The sequence below is a fragment of the Cygnus olor genome, chromosome 8 (assembly GCF_009769625.2).
Source record: "Cygnus olor isolate bCygOlo1 chromosome 8, bCygOlo1.pri.v2, whole genome shotgun sequence".
Classification (NCBI taxonomy): domain Eukaryota; kingdom Metazoa; phylum Chordata; class Aves; order Anseriformes; family Anatidae; genus Cygnus; species Cygnus olor.
This window is the reverse complement of record NC_049176.1, coordinates 29,011,325-29,033,768: the sequence shown is the minus strand read 5'-3', so window position 1 is coordinate 29,033,768 and position 22,444 is coordinate 29,011,325. Positions and strand designations below refer to the sequence as shown.

The 22,444-nt window shown below is 38.9% G+C and overlaps 1 protein-coding gene across 15 annotated transcripts in view; it reads right to left on the bottom strand.

Annotated features, from left to right (window-relative positions):
* The window catches only part of FGGY (FGGY carbohydrate kinase domain containing), a 280,231-nt gene that overhangs the window by 51,965 nt on the left and 205,822 nt on the right, over positions 1–22,444 (bottom strand). For 13 of the 15 annotated variants that reach the window (XR_005822050.1, XR_005822049.1, XM_040565659.1 and 10 more), the window contains 2 exons: positions 21,139–21,267; positions 16,574–16,677 (listed from right to left, as the gene is read on the bottom strand). Coding sequence is in view for 13 of the 15 variants with exons in the window: in XM_040565659.1 (XP_040421593.1) it covers positions 16,574–16,677; positions 21,139–21,267 (233 nt within the window). In the remaining 2 variants the exon portion in view is untranslated. Of the gene's footprint in view, positions 1–16,573; positions 16,678–17,351; positions 17,495–18,959; positions 18,984–21,138; positions 21,268–22,444 lie in introns of those variants that run through there. The other 2 variants (XM_040565665.1, XM_040565664.1) reach the window with 2 other exon arrangements.

The window sequence follows — 22,444 nt, the reverse complement described above, 5'->3', positions numbered from 1 at the left end:
TTTGTTATGCTGAGGCAGGTATGAAAGAAAATAACAATCAAAGCGAGTACAAGGAATAGCACTGTATCAGTCACCAACCAGTAAATACTCTTTGCATGTCTGGACTTTGATCACTGACAAGTCAAATACTTTCATTAACTTCTTTGCAGATGTTTAACTTTCAAACTTTCTGACTGCCTGTGGGTTGAGAATGCTGATATTCATTCAATTCAGGGGGTTTACACTGATGCATAAAATCCTGTATTAAGAAATCTGTATCATTTTGCTTCTGCTGACAGATGGGTCTTATATAGCTATTTGACCACAACTCTCTGACAAAGAATGAAAGAGATTCATATTAAAAAAAAAAGGAGAGAGAGAATTCAAAGGGAAACCCAAGAATGTTTCATTTCTAGGCTTCTGGTTCAAAGTCAGGTCATATTGATAGCTACTGAATGTATGATTTAATAACAGCACTTTCTGGAGACATATATTAACTGGGCAGAGTTGGGGTGTACAGTTGTATTTTCAGAGTAATGATGCCTACTCTACAATTGCCATCCTGGCATTATTTCTCAAGCACTAAATGGGTTTAAAACTAGGTATCCCCATTATTCTGGGGGCAATTCTCTTGGTTGAGATTGCAATGAGTTCAGTCAACTTCTTAAAACATATAGTCATATGGTCTGAATTTTTGGATAGACCTGTGTGGAGCCAGGAGTTGGACTCGATGATCCTTGGGGGTCCCTTCCAACTCAGGATAATCTATGATCCATATTATGAGCAGTAATTAAACACAGAACAGCATTCAATCTTTAGCTTGATTATAAAATATATTTAAGAAAATAAGGTCTTGAAACACAAAAGATGTGTTTCAGGAAAATTAAAATTTATTAATATTCCGATTCCTGTATGTCATGTAACAGCAGTAATTTATTTGATTATATTTCAAGCTCACATCCTCTGGCAATCAGCGTTCTGTTATGTAGCTGCATAGCTTGTGGTGGCACGTCCCATAGCTCTCTTCCCTCTGACAGGTTGGCATTCCATGGGCTGCCCACAGGGATGGAGTTGCTCTACAATGACATTAAGACTATGCCACAACAATTTTTGCACAGAGCTAACTTTAACCCACTGAAAGCATGGAAGTTACTTGAGCGGAGACCACATGCACACAGAACATGGACTTAAGGATTCTGCCTGAACACATCCAACCACAGACAATCTTGGGAATTTGTTTACTGACAATTTAAGTATTTTGGCTTATATCATGAAATCACTTGCGTAAATGCCTTGATGAACATAGACACCATCATTAGTTGCCAAGGCTATGTCATGGGTTTATCAAAGTAACCTGGATGATTACTAAACATCACAAATTTGTTTCACAAAATCAAACCAAACACAACCCCACATTAAGTAAAAATGACTAGAATCAGAAACATACAGAACGTTTGCCTGAAAATGCAGACTGGGATCTGAAATTTCTGATGACAATTTGCAGCTAGTACTCCATTTCAATCCCTGCTTTAATTATTTCCCAAATAAACTTACAGTACAACCTAGAGTAGTAGAAGCAGATGAATTTATAGAGACTACTGTGAGCTATTACTCAAAATAGCAACCCATACAAGAAAAGCAGCAGAAGTTGAATGACAGGCACACAGAAATAGTTCTGATTTTCTGAATTTTCCTCAGAACATTGACTGATCTACAAACTACACACCAAACAAGGTATGTGATTAACACCTAGTGAAAAAAAAAGAACACATTCCTACGGCAACTCGACTGCCTCATCTCTGAAAATATTTCAGGTGACTTATGCAATGGGATAATATACTGCTCAACCCGGCTCTGTATCTATCAAGAATTAATTAGAGGAAAACTTCACTGAGATTGTTAAACTTTCCACTGTGAGATTTTTATTCAAGGCCAAATAAGGAAAGGTATTTGATTTTTTTTAATCTTATAATTTTTAATGAAAGAATGTGTTGAATCACAATAATGTTGGTTATTTCAACTTGTACTTAACTTATATTCTTATGTACAAAGAGAAAGTCATTTGGACCTGGGCTTCTAGCCTTGGGAGCCAAAGCCTCAACTTGTTCAAACCTGCATATTAACCATCAACTTCCACAGAGCTATGCCAATTTACAGTGCTTGAAGATCTAGGCTAACACTTGTAGTTAGACACTCATATGTAGTCTGATTTTCAAAATGCCACATTGACTTCTGGCTCAGGAACACAGAACGTGAAGCCCCTTGGTTAGGTATCCAAATACAGACTTGGGCACCTACCCCTAGGAAGTCTGTCAGCCCTAGCCTTCAAGTGTCTATAACTAGGAAAGCTAGCATATGTCCATACAGGTAAGAGACTCCTCTTCAGATGAAGGACACTGTAGTTAGGTAAGAAAGAAGAAAGGAATTTGTCTGCCCATGTACCTTATTTCCTAAAATGTAGGGAATAAATGAGTTCCTAAAGACAGCTCCTGCAGTCAGAGCTTTGTCTGTAAGAACTTCATACAACCTCCGTACACACACTTCAAAAGCTGAGAACTGGACATAACTTTATTAGACATGCTCCTAAATCAAGGGAGATGACTACACACTCCTACATTTACTGTTTAAAACTAATCCATCAGCAGAAACTATAAGGCAGGGTTTGGGTTCCCCCCCAACCAGAGGAACCTGGTTCATAAACCAGTTAAACACACCAACTAAATTGTTACTTACAACTGATAGTAATTGTTTCCCTCCCTTACCCAAAATTTAAATTACAGTTGTTTTATTCAGCTATATTTTCTTTTACCTTTTCAAATGCAAGAGATCAGGCCCTTGCCAAGAGCTGGGAATGTAAGAGGTCACAGGCTGCACTTGTATAAGCAGCGTTTCTGGAGGTCTGCCACCAGAAGCCAGTCTGAAGTTGTGTTTCTGAGAAAACCTTCTGACAAAGGATGCTGCAGGGCTAAAATAACTCACTGTGCTCTTTAACAGAGTAACAGACTTCTCTACAGGGCAGCCCAATTTTAGATACCAGCCAGATCCAGCCTCTTCAGCTGAGCTGACTCTGGGTATTTCATGTTTTTCTCAATATCGGCATCAGTTTTCAGCCAATGGTAAGTGTGGTATCAGTACCTCTTAGGGTACAGCCACATGAAGAAATGATTATGGACAAAAATAGGAGGTCAGTTGCCTGGCAAAAACCACCTCTACTCATCGTCTTTCTGCAGCGTATCACGGGACAAATCCCAGCAACCTTGCACATTCCAGAGGAAACCAGGGCCAGGAGTGCTACTGCAGAGTTGCCAACATCGTGCAAATTCAGGCTACAGATTATTCAGTTCACTTCTTCACATGTCCATGCTCTTAATAACTTGACTACAAAAAAGTCAATTGCTTTGTCTATGCTGATTTTAAAATAATTTCTCTTTCTTTTTTTTAACTATGAATCTTATAAAAGAAGCTTGCAATGATATCACCCTTCAGAGAATTGTCCAATATTAACCAGGAAACCTGGACAACTGAGATCTGTTTTAAATAGAGTAATATTTTTCACATTATAAAATTCTACCATTTTCCTGAGGGGGAAATACAGTGCAAGAATGATACCTACCTCTCCTGCTGTAAACTTTTGACAACTTCTCTTTCCACTGCAAAACTCAAGGTTGAAACAGTTATATATAAAAGTGGGAAAAATATAAAAGTAGGGAAAAAAAAGAATAAAATGATATTGGAAATAAAATGCTTTTCATTTGCCGTATTATTTTTTAAAGTGGTGAAATGTTGATAAAGTATCATTTCTCTGCCAGAAAATGTGCTTTTATAAATTTAGTTTTCAGCCAAGAGAGGATGTTAGTAAAATGAGAGACAGAGAGAGAAAAAAATATTCAAGCGTGATTAAACCCAATAGGGTGAGTATATATCATCTTATTTTCACTATATATTGCCTACCTGATCAGAGCAAGGCAACTCAATTATAAGAAAGTTAAGCTTGGCTTGCTACATTTAGGGCTGCATTAAACCTTACCAGTTATATTTTCCCCTCACAAGGACAAAACAAACAGAGTGGGTGCTCCAGTTCAGAAACAATACTGAAATCCAAACACGTACAATTCTTAACTACTGAACTTTCACAAGGCTACCAGCAAGGTCTTTGCAGCTCCTTCCCATTCAAACAAATCCTTCTTCAAGCTCTATGTAAGGAGACTGTCCCCCCACATACTTTGTGATAAAAATACAGGCAGCTTACAAACATATTCTCCTCTCTATGCCATAATAAAGGCATTGTGAGCAGGAATAGAGATATCACAAGCACATTGTGATCCCCAACCCACTATTTAAAAGCAAATGGTGCACCATGGAAAAAATATGCAAGGCAGTGTCAGGAGGTGCAGTGGATCTCTTAGCCACCGTATCTTCCTTTTACCCAGGAATGCTCTCACAACTGAAGCCAAGAGGACCACGTTTGAACAATGTGCTCCTCCAGTCCAGTGTCAATTGTTTGCTGAAATTTGCCAGCAGTTTGCAAAAGATGGGAGCTGTAACAAGACCTGAGTGTCTGGTAGTTGGCTTCTTCAAAGCTGGAAAAGCTGTATCACATTACTTCTTACCTGTTGGCACTTTGTGAGACAAGCAATCAAAGAGGAGGAAAAATAAAAATTGTTTAGGAATAAATACAAACTTCTCAACCTTCTACAAGATCTGCAGAGAGCTGGCAGATTTCTGCTAGCTGACTCCTGATGGCTCAGTGATGATTTTACTGACCCACTGTGAGCAGCAGACTCACATGTGCATTCCTGTGGGCGATGTACCCATGCAGCACTACAAAACTCGGGGTCACTAACTTCACATGTGGTGGAAGATGATGGCAGCTTGGAATTACGCACTACTACTTTGGAAGTCAAATCCTGAGATTCCTGTTATAAAGAGGCAAGTCATGAATGCTATTCAGGTAGAGCTGAAGTCCATGAACAGAAGATAAAGGCAGTAAGGTCTGTCCTTGGAATTGAGCAACAGGTAAAAGGCTAAGAAAGCAGAAAAGGATCCCTGAGAACAACAAACTGGAGGCTGTGATTCAACAGATGATCTTCTAAGAAGATATAATAAACTAAAAAGGTGTTGGAGGGCTAGATGCAACTTTTCTTTGTAGAAGAATGATGCTATTTTATTTGTACAAAGAAGTTTTACGGGGAACAGGCTGTTGGTTGAGACACTTGTCCCAAGACTGAGAACTGACCCCAGAGAGGGGCTGGAGCCAGCTGATCAAACGGCTTCTGTAGCAGTACAAGGAGAGAATAGCTTCAAATTAATAGGTCATTCAGAGTCATATATATGAGACAGGTCTCCACAAGATCACAATGGGAACATTGTGAGAGAAGTCTGAGCACAGCAGCCTAACCTAGAACTGTCTCTGCACTGGGTCGCCTCAGACACGCAAGAACAACGCTGTTGTCCTCGACAGAAAATTTGCACCCCTGTAAATTTTTATTCCTTATGTGTGAGGTTAACCTTCTGTGTTTATTCCAGGAAGCAAACTTGGAGCCAAGCCTGGGACAACTTGAGAGTCTCAGCTCTGGAAGAAGTTAAATAAGAATGAATTCATGGGTAATCATTCCAGACTCATTCAAGGTTCACCATTTCCATCTGCCTAAATCAAAGATGCAAGCACTTTTAATGTCTTATCAGGGACTCTAACCGTATGTTCAGCTTTGAAACAAAACCTTTAAACTAGATGAATTCTGATTGTTCCAGGCCTGAATGCTCATATACGTTTAATTCTGCCCTTTATCAGTATCCACTAACACTAAGCATATCTTATGTTTCAGCTTGGGTATGTACACAACAGGCACACAGTAGCATATCATTCTTTACTTTTCCCAAATTCCAAGGTTCCTCATATAAATTGGAAGAAAATAAATAAATAAATAAATAAATAAAAGCTTTAATCTGTTAAATTGTTTTTAAGGTCCAAAACAGAAAAAACAAAAACAAAAACAAAAACACTTTCCTGATGAATTCAGAAGTTTTTTTTGCTAAGCACTTAAACACTACCAGTAATGCACTGATTTGTTTTATTGTTTTACTTCATGAAATGTCTGGATACAGATATACAGATTAACCTTTTTTTCTTTTTTTTTTTTGGCTCATATTTACTATGTCGCCTTCCTTGAAATGGGAACTAGAAGTGTTTTGATAAATGGACTGAAAGGTTGTCTGGTTACATGATAGCTTCTGCTTGTGTCCTGTGCTGAAATGCTATTATGTACTCTTCTAAAGCAATGCTGCTCCATGACTCACAGCAGTTACTTCGATGCCTCTCATAACAATAGCTCACTGGGGATATAGGGCTTCAAATGAGCTGGAAATTTATACCACCCATTTATTTTTACTTCTTTTCCAATGATAGATACTCACTGTCACAAAATGCCAGTTTATGTGAAGATTATAAATCTTTCAGCACAGATAACTAATTGCAGGCCATTTTATATATTCACTTTATAACACTACAATTTGCTGTTATGGTAAATTAAATCCCTGAAAGTTCATCACAATATGAACTAGCTCTTCTCAATGTTGTAACAACAGAAAAAGTCGAACCAAAAGATCCATATAGCCCACTAACCTGTTGTCAACAATGGCCAGTAACAGATGGCTTAGGGAAAACCACATGAACAGGGTAAGCATAAAAGTCTTGGAGTTTTTGAAGTGTCCCTGAACTATTCTTTCAGCTCACAGTCTTTCAGCTTCAGTTCTGGTTCCTAAAGAAATATGCCACAGATAAGATTTGCAGCACTACCTTGTTTTATGAGACTAGCAAGAGCTCACCCCAACCTGAAAGGTTAGGAAACATGCACATGGAACAGCTATCACACAAATACTGGTGGTTGCTGCACCTCCCGTGCCAGATACAAAAACAACTCCACCTCCAAATAATACTTAAAAATCCACTGAGAAGTACTGGTGTAGTGCAAGGCAGGCCCACTCCTTGTCACTGTGGCTGGAGGACAGCAGCATGACATGCCGGGCCAGCATACAAACACAGATTTTCCATAAGAGGGTTTTTGAGCACTGACCTTTTCCTGAAGAGCTTATGGCAGAATTGTCTCAAATTGCAGGCAGATACGGGCTATCCTGTTTCATATCTTTTCCTGTAGATTGTGCCATAAGACCTTTGTCTTCTCTTGAAAAGTATTTTCATTGTCATCTCTAACATGCATGTTAAGTAGTCCAAATCTCGATAGCCCAGTTTGGTCAGCTCATTTTATCAGATGGTGACAATCCTGAAGAACTTGGAGCTTTGTAGATGATGTAACAGAAATTAAGGGAAGAGTGGGAAACCAATCACAGCTGTGGCACTGAGCAGGTAGCTCAAGTTTTCTTGCACAGATGTATCACTCCTTGCTTCATTACTTATGGGGGTGAATTATTCTACAAAAAATGCAGTTCTTACTGCAGTTAGTACAAAACACCAAGGAAAAAAATCTTTTCAAATGAGGTCTGGTTTATTTCCCTACTCTGGATGCCCTTCCCATGTACCTTAAGACATTTCTTATTTATTGCAAAAGGCAGTCCATTTTAAAGATTTTTTTTTTCTCTTTTTCACTATTATATAAGTATTCCTCCTATATTACTGAAGGCCACTACCAACAATAACATAAAACTTACAGGTAAAACAAAACTTCTTCTGCAATACCCCTGAGTTAATGGAAGCAGATTTACATTACATGGGATATGCCATCACACACTATTTTAAACATGCTTTTATTTGAATAGCTAAATGGGTAAATCCTGAGAACCTTACTTGGTGTTTATTCAGCCTTTACTTACTGAGACAAACTCCCAAGGACAGAATAAACACTGGGAGAGGACCTCAGGCCTTCACCCACAGTTATAAACAATGAACTCAGCATAAACTGTGATTCCCAGCTGACACTGGGAGAAAAGCAGCAGCTAACGCTTCTCCTCATTTTGCTTCCAGAATGATTGTATGAAAAGAGATTTACTTTCTTCCTAATAAACCTTGCCACATCTAAGATCCTCACCCCAAAAGAGATGGAGCAGCAACAGGAAACTTGGATGAATAACTACTGCTTCATGAGAGGCTGAATAAAAGTGGGGAAAAAAAAAAAAAAAGCCCTACTAGAACACCTACTGTCCAAATACTGATGAAGTTTGCCTGACTGGGGAAATTGTTGCTGTTCAGAAAAGTAAAAAGATATCTAGAAATACTGTTATATCTTATGCCACCTTGGCCCAGGGAGTCCTTAATACCTGGCACTGACATAACACACATTACCAAAGTATCTGTCTGCACAACTTCAGTTTGATGCTCACGCTGTAAGTGGATGAACTGCAGAAAGGAAACAGTCTGGCCGAATCATAAAGCAAACCAACAATACTAAACAATATTTGGGATTCTGACATGAAATCCCACACTACTCACTGCAAGTACTGCTACCTCCAAAATTTTAAAACTAACAGAAAACAATGAAGCTGCTTTTCATACAACTATTGTATTCCCTTGAAAATTCTATTTAATTGTTTCAGGGCCCAGAGACATCCTAACTGATGACCAAGGATATCCTCTATAATCTTTCATTTCATCTGAAACTTAGTTATTCCTTTACAGTCCAGCTAAGTTCTTATGATAAAAGGGTTAGTATGAGCAAAAGACATCACCTGTCCTTTTGGTTCACCATGAGATCTAGACACACCAAATAAGCAGGCCGCTTAATAAATTCATGCCTACTCACAAAAACAAGGTAAACAAGTCAACTGGAAAGACCATTCATTATATATAAGGATGCTTGTGATCTGAAGAAAATCACCTACCCAGCTCTCCTAGTAACAGAGCATGCCAGTAAGGCACTCAGGTGTGGTTGAGACCTGTCTGTTCAAGGTACAAGGTGCTAGCCTCTAGAGCCAGGTCTACTAACAGGTAACCTACAATCCCACAGTGCGTTCAGTAGAGAGGCCAAGTCAGGCAGCAGAGTATTTCTGGCAGACAGACCAGACAAACCTTACCAGTGTCAACAGAAGTAGGTATGAATTCCAGTCTCTTGCTCATGCTTTCTAAGGAAAAGCATGGAACAAGTAGGGATGAAAAGGTGATGAGCCCTATTAGCAGTCAGATCTGGAGGAAGCCCAACATAAGCCTTTACATCCACTGTGCTTTCATCAAATGGATCAGAAAATCCAAGGAAGAAAACATCTCTGGTTTATGCATTTATCATATAGTGCAACATAGCATTGTCTGTAGTGTGTAAACACTGTCGTTTCAGAACAGGGAAGTGTCTTGTATGCTCAAACATACATGGCAGAATTTCTCACTCAGATGTCCTGCAGTCCCAAAGCACTGGATAGGTGCAGTTTGTAAAAGTATAGACATAACAATTAAAAATCTACTAAACTACAAAGTGCCTCAGTCTCGCACCTAATAAAACTGGAATAACAGTTCTGTCTCTCTTACCCCTTTCATTCATTGTTGCAAAGAACCCTGAGACCACCGAAGAGAAGACACTGCAGAAAGGCTTCGTGTTATAAATCAAATACCCTAATATACGGCTGTGTGTCACACAGGGTAGTTTGCAGTTAACCGCAGTATGAAAACCACTGTGTCTGCTGGAATTTTCAAAGCAAGCATTTTCACTGATGTCAGGGAGATGTCTGTAGAATATCAGTCTTCATATAGTCTCCAAGCAGAACATTTTTCAAAGTGTTCACTCTATCCACATCTATTCTTTGAGTCTTTGAACTTGAATGATCTGTTCACTAAAGGGAAGGAGAGTCGACTGCAGTTTTCTGGGAATGTTACTAGGCATTACTTAGTGTCCGTACAATACAGTGACTGTACTGCTTTCAGCTACATTCCCATCAACAGGTTGATTACCTGCAAAGTGATGGAATGGAAAACTTGGATATCTCTGGCAGGTACACACTAAATAGGAACATCCCATTCTTCCAGTCACCAACGCATACCTGAGCTTTGAATTATGTCAGACCAGGAACAAAAGAATCTTGGTCATAACAAAAACTTTTAATAACCCATTTACTGAGAAAACCTTCCTTTCATCTCCGCCAAGCTTTAGAAAAGGCTGGGAGGCAAGCAGAAATAAACATTATACAGACTCACCACTGCTGGCTCTAAAGTAAACTCTCCAACTTCCTATTTACATTTCAAGATCTTAAGCTTTGTGGTTTACTAGTTCTGCAAGTAAGTGCTTTGGGTTTTGGAGGCTGCCTGCACATGATGTCCCACCACTACTGAATTCTTCCTAGCTTTTATTAATATAATAAGGAGGTCAGAAAAGCAACAATCTTTTATATGCCCTGCTAGCAGAAATATTTTACTTCTCGCCTTTTAAAAACAAAACAAAGCAAACAAAGCGTACAATGTCAAATTAATGCCAGCGAAGGGGATATTACAGCTCTGTTTGTTTCTTTTTCAAACCAAGGATGCTAGAAAATGGAACAAGAGAGTCTCGTTAAAAAGGGTGTGGAAGACTTCTTTGAGGGACAAGGAGGAGGCGGCGGCATTTTTATGGATGTGTAACCCTTCGAAGGCCACAGGCTGAAAAGGCTCCATGACCTTTTCCTCAGAAGGCTAAATTTGTGTACAGAAAGGATGGGCAACCTGTAACAACAGTCGTGAAGAAAATGTGGTTTTCATTTCATGCAGCCCTCCCTGAATGTAAAATGTCTTCATTAGCTGGGAAGTCAGCACTGTGACCGCAGCCAAATGCAATATAGAAGCCAGCAGAACTGAACTGAAAGAGGACAGAGTAAGGGAGAGGTTCCTGTGACACTAATTTATTTCTCCCATTTGAAAGACACAGGCTCTGTGATTCACATGTGCAGAACCGGCCTTACGGAAGAGGAGAATATTAAAAAAGCAAGAGGGCAAGCGCTTATCAATTTCAGAAGGCTTGCACAGGTCATTTCAAAAACTTCTCTAGGCAGTCTCTGCTTCCAAAGCTTTGCCTTTGTTTTCAGTTTTTTCCTACCACGTTCCTCCCCTCTCTCCCCACTCCTTACCCTCCCAAAGCCAGCCCCTTTCCCCTGGTCAGCAGCAGGACAAATTGCTGCCTTTGCTAAACCCTGGGTCGCAGCCAGTTGGCACTCAGCTTCGCTGCCGAGGGCTGCTGGCCCTGTCCCCTCGGAGACCGCACGTTTCACGTCAGGGCTGCATGTGCAGCGGTGACTGCAGGGCGCGAGGCTGGAGCGCCGCACGCAGCCTCCAACCCCCTCGCCAGAAACCCATCGCTTAGTGCCACCCGACTGCATTAAACATAGCTGGCAAAGCAAGTACCAGGCTGCTTCGTCTCCACGAGTTTTCCTCTCATCACAGCTGATTTCAAGCAGCTGAGGAGTCCCTATGTAGTAATTACTCAAAAGTCTGCTGCTTTAACAACGTGGCATGTTCTGAAGAGGAGACTCTGGTATTGGAGCCAAAATATACTGAATCCACTTGCTGGTCTGGCTCCCACCGAGATTACAGAGATCAGGCTATGAGAACACTTTGAGCCAGCATGTCTCTGCAGCCTCCACTCCAGGATGTACTGCAAAGGACACGTACTGTGCATGCTTTGGGGGTGGAAACGTGCTTTGCACTCTATTTGTGTGAACAAAGCTGGCAGCTTGGGCGGATATTGTGGAGCAACGAAGCTCTATTGTGTTTGCCAGTCATCACGAGAATCAAATGAACAAATTTAGAATAAGCAAATTGGACTGAGGTTCCTTTAGCAGAAAACAGGCAAAGACTAGTCAGGCTTGGAAAAAGAGAGTATGGGATATTCTTCCTAAAATAATCCATAGTAAGCACAGCAACAGTAAAATGAGCTGCCCATTTTGCTCTTTGTGTAGTTGCTCAAGCTCTGTCTCTTAGATTATGTAGTGAATCTGGCAAGATAGAAAGTAAATTACTTGTGCTTCTCAAATTTTAAAAATGACTAAATTATAAGCTTCAAACCACATGCACATTACCACCCCGGGAAAAAAAAGCATTGTGCACCAAGCCAGGTGACTCAGTTCACAATGACAAGGATCACAGGAGTAGCAGAAAGATGCAAAGGAAGAGACTGCATCTAAATCAAAAGATGACCTGACAGTCCCCAAAAGGAAGTTTTGCATAGATTGCTGCTAAAGAAAAAGGAATGGCTGAAGAAGCACACAGACCACATCAGCAAATGAAGATGGAAAAAAACAAACAGAGACCCTGAACAATACAGAACACAAACATGGTATATTTGGGACTGAAAATGCCAGCAAATTCAGATCTCCCTCTCCCTCAGTAAGCTGAAATGAGGCCAGACTATGTTCCCGTTAGAAGCTGCTCTGGCTACTTCCTTCAGCTGTGAATCCAAAGAGGTGTTCGGGCAGGAATGACAAATATTTTCAAAAGGGAACAACTGTTCTGCAACAAGTGCAAAGCAGAACACTGACCTCTCACTGCACCTAATTCACCATGGCATAGGCAGAAATAAAAGTTATACATGTTTTATGACCAGGGATATTTTAGGTGGATCTCTTTCTACTTTATTCAATATGCATACATAGCACATAATCAGTACACTTACAAAATTAGTTTTGGGAAAAAAAATTACTTAAAACTCCTTTCAAAATCTTCAAACCCAGATTGGTCCCAGTCTGCTAGGTGTAACATAGCTTACTCAAACCTGTAGTCTCAGAAAGGTTAGTCTCATGAAACATTTTACTTTGAGGGGAAAAAAAAAGGTGTTATAATGTCAATTTAGTGTCCATGAGAAGAGTGCTATTCTAATAGCATGTATGGGAAATCACTAGATTTATATACCAGTAAGAAGCAGCAACACTGCTGGGTTACTTGCTGCGAGGAAGACTAGGAAATTTCTGGTAAGAGTACCCTTGTTTGTATTACTCTTTTGCTGTTTGCAAGAGTTAACTCAATTCTTCGTGGTTTTACACATCTGCAAAAGGGCAAGTATGTTTCTGTTTAGGAGTGGGACAAGATAATACAGATGTCTGTACCGAAATCCCTCTGATCACACAAAGGTTTCAGAAGAAAACAAAGGATTTCTGAAAACATTAAAGTATCAGACACATAAGACACTGGCAGGAAGACAGACTTTTAGGGAAACCAACTGCCTTATTCCCAGCAGTTAAGGCATGTCTGTTAGACCGGTGCAAACCACTACTTGGGAATAACATACAAGGTTCTATTTCAATGCCTCAAACCTGCTGCTATTTCACTGTGAGAAACGACTCACGTATTTTGGGTTGTCACCATGGCTACACAAGCAAAGTCTCCTAAAAGTTCCAACACTGAAATGTGGGTGCTGGAGTTCAGAGACCCTTTCTACAAAGTACAGTGACCTGCAGCAGCCCACTCAGAAAAGCCAGCCACTGAGTGTCCCTCACTTGAAAGGAATACCTACGCTGTTCACTGAGATCAAAGCCACAGCAAATGAATCCCAGCCCTAAACTAAGGGACAGACCTTCAAAAGTAAAAGGACAGCTTATTTGCCATTCCAAATGCAAAATTTCACTGATGACTTTTTGCTAGGGCAAAGGAGGCAGCAGAGAATCACGCAGAATGAATAACTGCCCAAAAATATTCCACAGACCATCTTTTTTTTTTTTCCTCTCATGGATAATGGATGAGCTCCGAGGTGGCAGTGACTTTCAGCAACTACCAGCTCAGACCTGGACGGGGATCAGTAACCTAATTACAACATGCTTTTTGCCTCTTTCATGAGCTAGTCAAGTATCTCAACAGAAACACAATGCTTCGCGTGTGTCTGATCACCCCAGACTGTCAGTGGTTAATTCCAAAAGCGTATCCTCACTTAAAAACGATAGTTGTACCACAAATTAAACTATTACAGCCAGGAGTAAAATTAGGTTCCACGTTTGTACTCTCTAAAATATCAAAGGAATGATTAGCAAAGTCTTTTGTTCAAGATCTCCGGAGTCCTTGAGGTAATGAAAACTGGGTCACGGAGTTATTTCTCTTAAAAGTTTAAATCAAATGCCACGCTCGAGCAATACCTGCTCTGTGACTCATGGAGTATGAGGGCTAGAGAAGGGAAATGCTGTACCAAGACACTCCGAGCAGCAGCAGCACCCCTGCCCCCACCAAGGGCAGGAAGGGGGGGAGGCACAGCAGATGATTTTGAACAGTTTCCTGTTACGATCCCTTGAAAGAAATCCAACCGTACTTTCACCCTGCTTTCTGTTTTCTGAATTTCTCCTGACAGTTGGCTCTTGCGTTTGCCAGAACCACAACAAAGGACGGCCTTGAGTTTCCACACAGGCCATTTTCTCCCTCTCTCTTCTCTGATCATCTCACAAAGGTATTATTGTTGCTGGCTCACTGGGGCTCAGTGCACCTGAGGCAGATCAAAGACACTTTTTAATGCCCGCCTGACCACACAGGTCTCTCTCCCACTGCATTAAATTAAACTCGATGATTAATCTCTGTAGCCCTGAGGGTCCCTCGGTGCACATGGGGAGAGAAAATATATATTTCTATCAAAACACAAGTATAATATACTTTCATTTTATAGCCCTAATTAAAAAAAGGAACAGCTAATTCCAGCCAAATGCAGCTGCGTATAGGTCTCATTAAAACACAAATACAACTGCTCTGTGTGCTCCACATTTATTTCATACAGAATATGCAGGTAATAGATAAAAGAGCAGTAAACCAAAATCTTTTCATAGATTAAATCCAGAGAAGTTCAGAATTGGCTTATTGTCTGTTGGCTAGAGATTGCTATACCTCTGATCAGTAGAGTGAAAGAAGGCAGTGAAGGAAATGATTACAAAATGCTGAGTAGTTATATTTAAATAAACCCCAAACTGCACAAGCATCTATCCCCGAGCTTGCATTCAAACCATTAAGAGCCTTAAAAGGTTCTGCCTTGCCTATGGCGTGTAGCCTATGCAGGCTTTGGGCTAGCTTTAATGACAGAACAGAACATCGATTCACATCAGCACGGACTTTATCACACCACTTCTGTTATGTTAGCACAGCTAATAGAGCCACGTCTAACATTGTCATGGAGTACACACACACAAAGTGCTGTTGAAGTCTCTATACTGACATGCTTTGCTCCAGTTTGGCAAAGGAAACAAACTGCAGTTGTGAACTGGGTCTACATTGGAACTTACCAATATACATAGATTAAAAATTAATAAATAACCATACACATGTCCTCCTCCAGGGTGAGTTATATTAAAGGAATAAGTTACAGCCAGCTGGCCCATTTCCAGCTGCTCAACGTTGCCCTCAGACCTTTTTGGGAAACTGTCTGAGAGCTCCTTAGCTCATTGCAGCCCAGTATTATGTCTCTATTAACCCAGCTTAGTTTAATGATTTAAACTAACTCAGCTAAATGGAACAGGTTAGGAAGAGTTCACACAAACAGATTATTCTGAAAGGGCAGAAGCCTCCATCAAAAGAAGTGGAAATAACAAAAGTAGAGGCAGGCTTGGAAGGGCAATGTTTTCCCCCAGAGCTGGTATCTGCAGGGTGCCTTACCCACACTTCAATAGACACAGAGATACCAATGTGATTTTTCAGAGACAGAGTAAGCTAAGAGTGGTGGAGTTAGAGGTTTGAATCTCTTACTTGGGAAGGAACCCAAATATGTTCCAATAGTTGTACAGGATTTAAGCTTTTGTTAAAAAATGCTCTACTTCACAATACTGGGATTATTCATATCTTTAAGTTCAATCATGTGCTTAAATGCTTTGTTGAACTACAATCCATGTGACAAGACCATTTTAATACATGCTGTTACTACAAAGACAACTTACAGACTCTGCTAAACCTGACATTTTATTATTGCCTTCCTTTCTTTTTCTCTACTGGACATCTCTCTCCATGAAGCATGTGAGTCCTCTCTAAAGCCTCTAGCACTCCCACTGCCATTTGCTCATTTAGGAAAAAACAAGTTATAATCAGTCTAAATTTAAGAGCAAAATGAGTTTTAAATAAAAAATGTGGCAGAAAAGGGTACTTATCTAAATGGAATGCTTTCAGACTCATACATTTTAAAAAGGTATAAATTTCAAAAGCAGACACTAAATTTTAATTGCAATTTCAGAAAAAGCTTTTGTATTAATTCACTGAGAAAAATTAGCAAAGTGAAAATTGCTTATCAAGGTTTTTCTTTTTAGTCATGATACGGATCATAATTCTATAGATCATGGCAACTTTCAGAGGTAGAACGATTTATATTGATTAGGTGAAGTGGTGATGGAGAAGGGCTGTGACTGGAGACGTATTCCTTCTCCAAAGACACTATTCTGTAACACATTAGTGACAAGCTTGTCACAGATAACTCAAGCTCAGATTTCAGCCTGCTCTTTAAGCCACTCTAGCATCACGGTTTTTACTTTTCATGTCATTTTTCAGTATTGATTTCTACTACTATTAAAGTCCTTGCTTAATAGTAAATGCATGGTAATATATAATTAATATCCAAAGTTAGAGTTACCAGAAAAAAAAATCAAGGCAAAAGAAAAGGATGAGAGGCACAAAGGTCATTTTTCCCTTCAAACACATTAGTTACTATATTCTGTACAAATTAGGACTATGCATACAACCTACCCCCATGTGGCATGAAGATGTTCCACAGATCATAGCAACTCGTGATGTAATTGGCTGGTTTTCACATGGCAGGTTATGTCCTTTCACATCTGCTCCAATTACTCCTATTAAAATAAAATTAAAATTCAATTTTAAAGAAGAGCAAGCCAACCCTCACAAAACAGTGCTTTTCCACGCACAAATAATTGCCAAATATCTCACGCCGCTACTGCAAATCATAATAAGTCTACTTAGAAAATAAACAAAGCTATAAAATAGCTGATATAATGTGTGAGGTTTTTTAAATTATTATTACAGATGCATGAGGACACAAGATGATTTCTTGTTCATGTTTATCATCATAATCTTTAAGTGTTATTTCAACTATAAGCTGACCTTTGGTTATTGTTGACCTCCTAGGTAGTGCACTAACATACGGAATAAAAGACTCCCTTGCTAGGAAAGGCACTACAGCAGGTATGTTTATTTGTTGACAGTTTATCTTGCATATACTGTATGATGGGTTTTGTCAGGGGACGAGTTGAAAAATTGAATAACTTGGCAGGAGACTGGAAAGACGCCAAGTTTGTTGTCTTGCCTGCTGCTGCTGTCTTGTCCATGTCAGACAGAAGCATCCTCATGAGGAGAGATTCCTCCTTCCCTAAGAGGAGCTGTGCTTGACTATGAGGAGCTTCTGCATGCAGGACAGGACAGGAAGGATGACAAATTCAACAAGCACTCAGCTCACAGCAGGAATTTATACCAGGAGATGCCAGAGAAGAGCCAGGAGCTTGCTTACAGATTTGGGGCAGATCTACAGCCAACTTCAGCAGGCATGTTATTATGCTCAGATCAACTAAGGGCAGGCTGAAGTGGAAATTCTGCCCTCTCCTTCTTCTCTTAGGTTGCATTCTTGTGTTGCATTGTCCTGCATCCAGCAAACTGCAGCAGCATGACAAGAAATGTTCTTTGGTTTGTCTTGTTTCTCTTGACCATTATTTTTCAATCAGATCAATGTGCAGTTTGGTGACTATGGTGCCAATCCTACAAAAACAAAACAAAACAAAAAAAAAAAACGACAACAATCTTTCTCCACACTGTAGGAGGATGGCAAAAACGTTTGCTGGACATTTTATATTTTCAAAATCAAAGATTTTAAGAAGTGAAAGATGCTGCCAAGTGTTGTGGTTAGGATGCTACATTTCATTAACACCTTCTGGTTTAGGTCACCATTGCAAGATTCTATTATCAAATCAATCTGTTGGGCTTTGTCTTATCAGGGTTGCCATGGTTATCCTGGTATTATTATGGTTGAAAGTTATTAAAATAATCAGAAAGTTAAGGGCTAAATTTTAGTGTCTTTCCTTATAAGGAAAAATCTTTCCTTATACCCCTTTATCTTAGCTGGCTTGTGACTACATAGAAGCATAGCTGTCATACACAGAGCTTATTTGTAAGGAACAACAGAAAACTAAAAGTAATGTTTCTTATGCTTTATTTTTCACTGCTCAAGCAGAGATGTGCAGGAGTTTACATTAAGAATTGTGGATAGAGTTATCTAAAAGGGAGATTCCTGTAGTAGAAAATACTGTATTAAAATTTCTAAAAGGAGTTAAAAATACTGTTCATGCTTCAGAGCGAAGAAATATTAAACTGATTCGTCAGCATATGTTGCAAATGTATTTTCACGAACAATACAAAATCAAAGAGCTTCATGTTTAGATATTTTTTTAATCACTATGAAAACACGCATCTGCAAAATATGCATTCTGCAGAATATGCCTTTTGGGTTTTACTGAAATCAGTGGAATTTTGTCAATGGCTTTAGTGTTTAGAGTTACTGGAGTCTTCCTATTTGTGATTAATTTAAGTCAGATAGCAAATAATAATAGTAATATGAAAACTTGAATATGAATATGAAAATGTTTTTATTAACCAAAAATAATGTAACTATTTTTAGAAGTTACTTTTATCTTTAATTTAGTTGTGATTTTTCATAATCTAAGGCAGACTAAAAATTTTGTGAAGGTTCTGAAGACAAACTGAGAACAAGTCTGTGTATCACACAAACTCTAGGACAGATTTTATTAAAACAATCAATGCTAAGCATTCATACTTTTGGATCTCTTCCACAATGACAAAGTACTTTAGATACTGAACAATAAATCCTCTAGTTTTGCTGAAACAATGCTGATCTCTTTTTATGAGATCAGTCCCAAAAGACTGGCCTCCCATACTCACATTTTTATCTGTAGACTCTTTTAAATTGGTACAGTAGGTCAAAATGAAAGACATATCTATTTGGCTTTTAGGTTTTTACCTTTCCTTAATAGGTATCAGATGGACTGATTGAGGAGTCATACATGATCTCTACTGACATACGTATTAAATAATTCTTTATCTTTACCTTATTTACTCAAAACTTCAAAGCCTTCATAAACTCCAGGGACCTGTCCAGCAAAAATACACTTTACATCCAGCCAAAAGCAGATATGAACAGCACATCAAAAGTTATTAACACTGAAAACAAGATGTCCATCACACTGTTTTGGTTTAGCCTGTAGGATGCAAAAGGGCTGTTTTCCTTACTCTCCTACTACAGGCTATTTTCAAGACCACAAGCAGAATTTGTTCAAGAATGAGAGTAATGGCACCCACTGGATGTTATTGTCCTGCAAACTAACCTGATGTGTACTAATATACAAGCCATATCCTTTACAAAAACTGTAATCCTCAGTATATAATCCTCAAAATACATATAGCATAAATTCTTCAGAACGGATTTTGTAAACTTTTTTATCTTCTATTTCTGGACTGTAGTCTTATAGAGATTTTGGTCCCAAACTCTAAAGAGGTTTGAGATGCTGCAAACAATTCTCCACTTTTTAATGAATACTTTGCTGTACACACAGTATGAAGACAGGAAGACAAACAGAAACTCTCTGATTAAACATTCATGATTTAGCCATTGCAAAAATGTTTACTAATACATATTTATAGCAAAAGATCTGATGCTATGGTCCAATTAGAAAAAAGTGTAGGTGACTATGAAGGAGTCCATTGGAACATACCAAACACCTATTTTAATACAATGTTAAATTTAAAAACAAAATTTAAAAACAAGGACCTAATTTAAAATATTTTTCTCAGAGCTTGTTGGCACAATAATATTTGTATTTCAGACCGGCTTATCATTACATCCATTTCAAGAATACAAAACAGCCAACTGCCATAGTTGTAAACACATTTTTTTGCACCTATATATCGTATGATTTGGTCAATTAGGATACTAATTGACACAAACTGATTTTTAAATCAGTCTCAATAGTAAGGACTCAACATATCTACAACTATGACACTAAAACTCAGTCTTCCTTGCTGCATACATTCCTTTCTGCAGCTGGTCAAAACAAAATGCTGGATCCAGAGCTAATTCTTCTGAGGTAATAAGAAAAGCAAGAGATTACAGAAACAAAATTACAGAAGCAAAGTAAATGGACTTAAACATTTAAGAAGTTCCAGGCCACAACTTCTAGAAAAATAAATAAGATTTAAAACACCACAAAATATCTGAAACAAAATTGGTACTTTAGCAACTAATCATATTTCATTTAGATCTAGATAAAAATATTCTGATGAGCAATAGATTTCCATTGAACAGTACTGCTTCAATAACACTGAAACTTTCTGAGGTAAAAATTTTTTCTAACCTACCAAACTAAAAAACCTCAATTTCCTGCTGAAAGTTACATTGAATCACTTTGTTTTTGACTGTATTTAGATAAGGACAAACAGCATAGTATGAAAATGAAGGACTTGAGCCTCACCAAACATATTTCAATACAGCTGAAACTGAGCATATCAGAATATTGTGCTGAAAAAGAAAAAAAAAAAAAAGAACTATTAGGCCTTCCACTCCAGCTATGGATAAAATATTGAAAGCCTCAGAAGGGAATTACCTTTCACCAGCCAGTTCTCCCTCCACTCTTGTTTGCTACAAGAACTGCTTACATTTGTTTGAATACACAGTATTTACATACTCTTACTGCTAGAGGAAAGGCACTGGTTTTGGTATATATTCCATAATCTGCTAGCATAAATGTATATGAAAAAGGCTCGGCTGCATTACTTAAACAAGGGATGAATTGCTCCTAATACTAAGAAGGAAGACCAACTACAAACAAGCCTCAAACATGAGTCTTCTCCCTCAAAACTGAAACTTTTTATTTTTCTTACTTATCCCCACAAAATTTTGAGCAATAGAAGATGTAAACTGTCATCATGTTGGCTTGCCAACCCAATGGTGTCTCAGCTCAGGAATTCAAAGTGGAACTAAAAGAAGTTAATGCACAATTTGGAAACCCAGCTGCAAAGAAATAAACAGTGATATTTAAGGACCTTGCTATAAACAGATATTCAACATTAGTAGTTATTGTGAGGATTTTTTTTATTTTATTTTAGTTATGCTATTTCGTAAGAATAGCATCAGAGCAAATTGCTGGATACAAAACAGGCTATGCAAAAAATGGCTAAAATTAATTCAATACATTCCTGTTTCCAAGAATAGTAAATATGTGACTGAGTACCTAGTCCTCCAGCATGCGCATCAATGAGAGATGCTGCTACTGCAATCCCTTCAGGAAGACCAAGATCTTTTGCAGCTTCTGGCGTTAGACCTTTTCCAACAGACTCTCCAGGAGACAAGACGTGGTTTCCTGGGCAGACACAAGAAAAACCATACACCTGTCAATTTACTAAACAGAAAAACAAACACATATGTTATTACAAGAACTCCCTTCCTCTCCCTGAAGTTAGTGTGGTACATACAAAACAAAAAGTGTATCAAAGAACTCTATCTGATGAAGAAATACGTTTCATTATGTGTCTGTATATTAAACACAACCATGCTAGATCAAGCTACCCCATAGTAACTTAAAAGTTCAAAAGTATTCAATGTCTTGTCTAGCCACGGAGAAAGATTGTGCCACAAGCAATTAAACTCTGCTTGGCACCCTTCCAGGAGATATGAAATAATTGTGCAGAAATTCCAAGTTCTTGGGGTAGCTGCTGACTATACTGCCCGCAGCCGTTCCCTGTGTGCAGCAATGGGATTCAGCTCAGCCCATGCTCACAACTCCTGTTGCATAAGACAATGACCAAATTTATTTTTCCTTCCAATTTCCACCCTCTCTGAGAGTTTCCACCAGCAATAAGTTGGTTATAACAACAGAAACTCTGACAGAGAAACTGGCTAAACCAGCAAATTCCTGCTATTACAGCTCTACTTCCTCGCAGGCATAAACTATCCACTTTTGGGACTTTGCTGGAAGTACAAAGAACGTTATGGTCACTCCAAGCACAGTTGGTGCAACCCTTCCCTCTGCCTTGACACCAAGGAGCCTATGTCAGGTCCGTCTGCATTGGCCTCCACTATCATAACACGTTTATTTTTTTCTAGCTGAAAGAGATATTGTTCAGTAATTAAAATATGGTGATAGAGGTAACTCAGGGGTTAGAACAAACCTAAATTCATGAAACTTTCTGAATTTAAGGACGCTCCCACACCCGACAGCCTCCTCTCAGGCAACTGAGTCTAACCAAAGCCAAAGCAATGAGTGGCAGCTCCTGCAATCACACACACTCCTCTATTTATCTAAAGATTTGGTGGGTGAGAAGCAGTGAAAGGCACAGCATGAGCTCTCATACACCTTCCTGCCAATACCATGACTTTAAGTCAGAGACGTTGTGCTCATTTAATAGCACATATCTTTAGCATTACTCAGTTCAGCAAATCTTCAGGGCAGAGTTGACAAAAGTCCTTTTTAAGAAAGAAAAGCCTACTTTCACAGTTGATTCAAGTGAGAATGCTACACCTAAAAAGCATTTTGATGT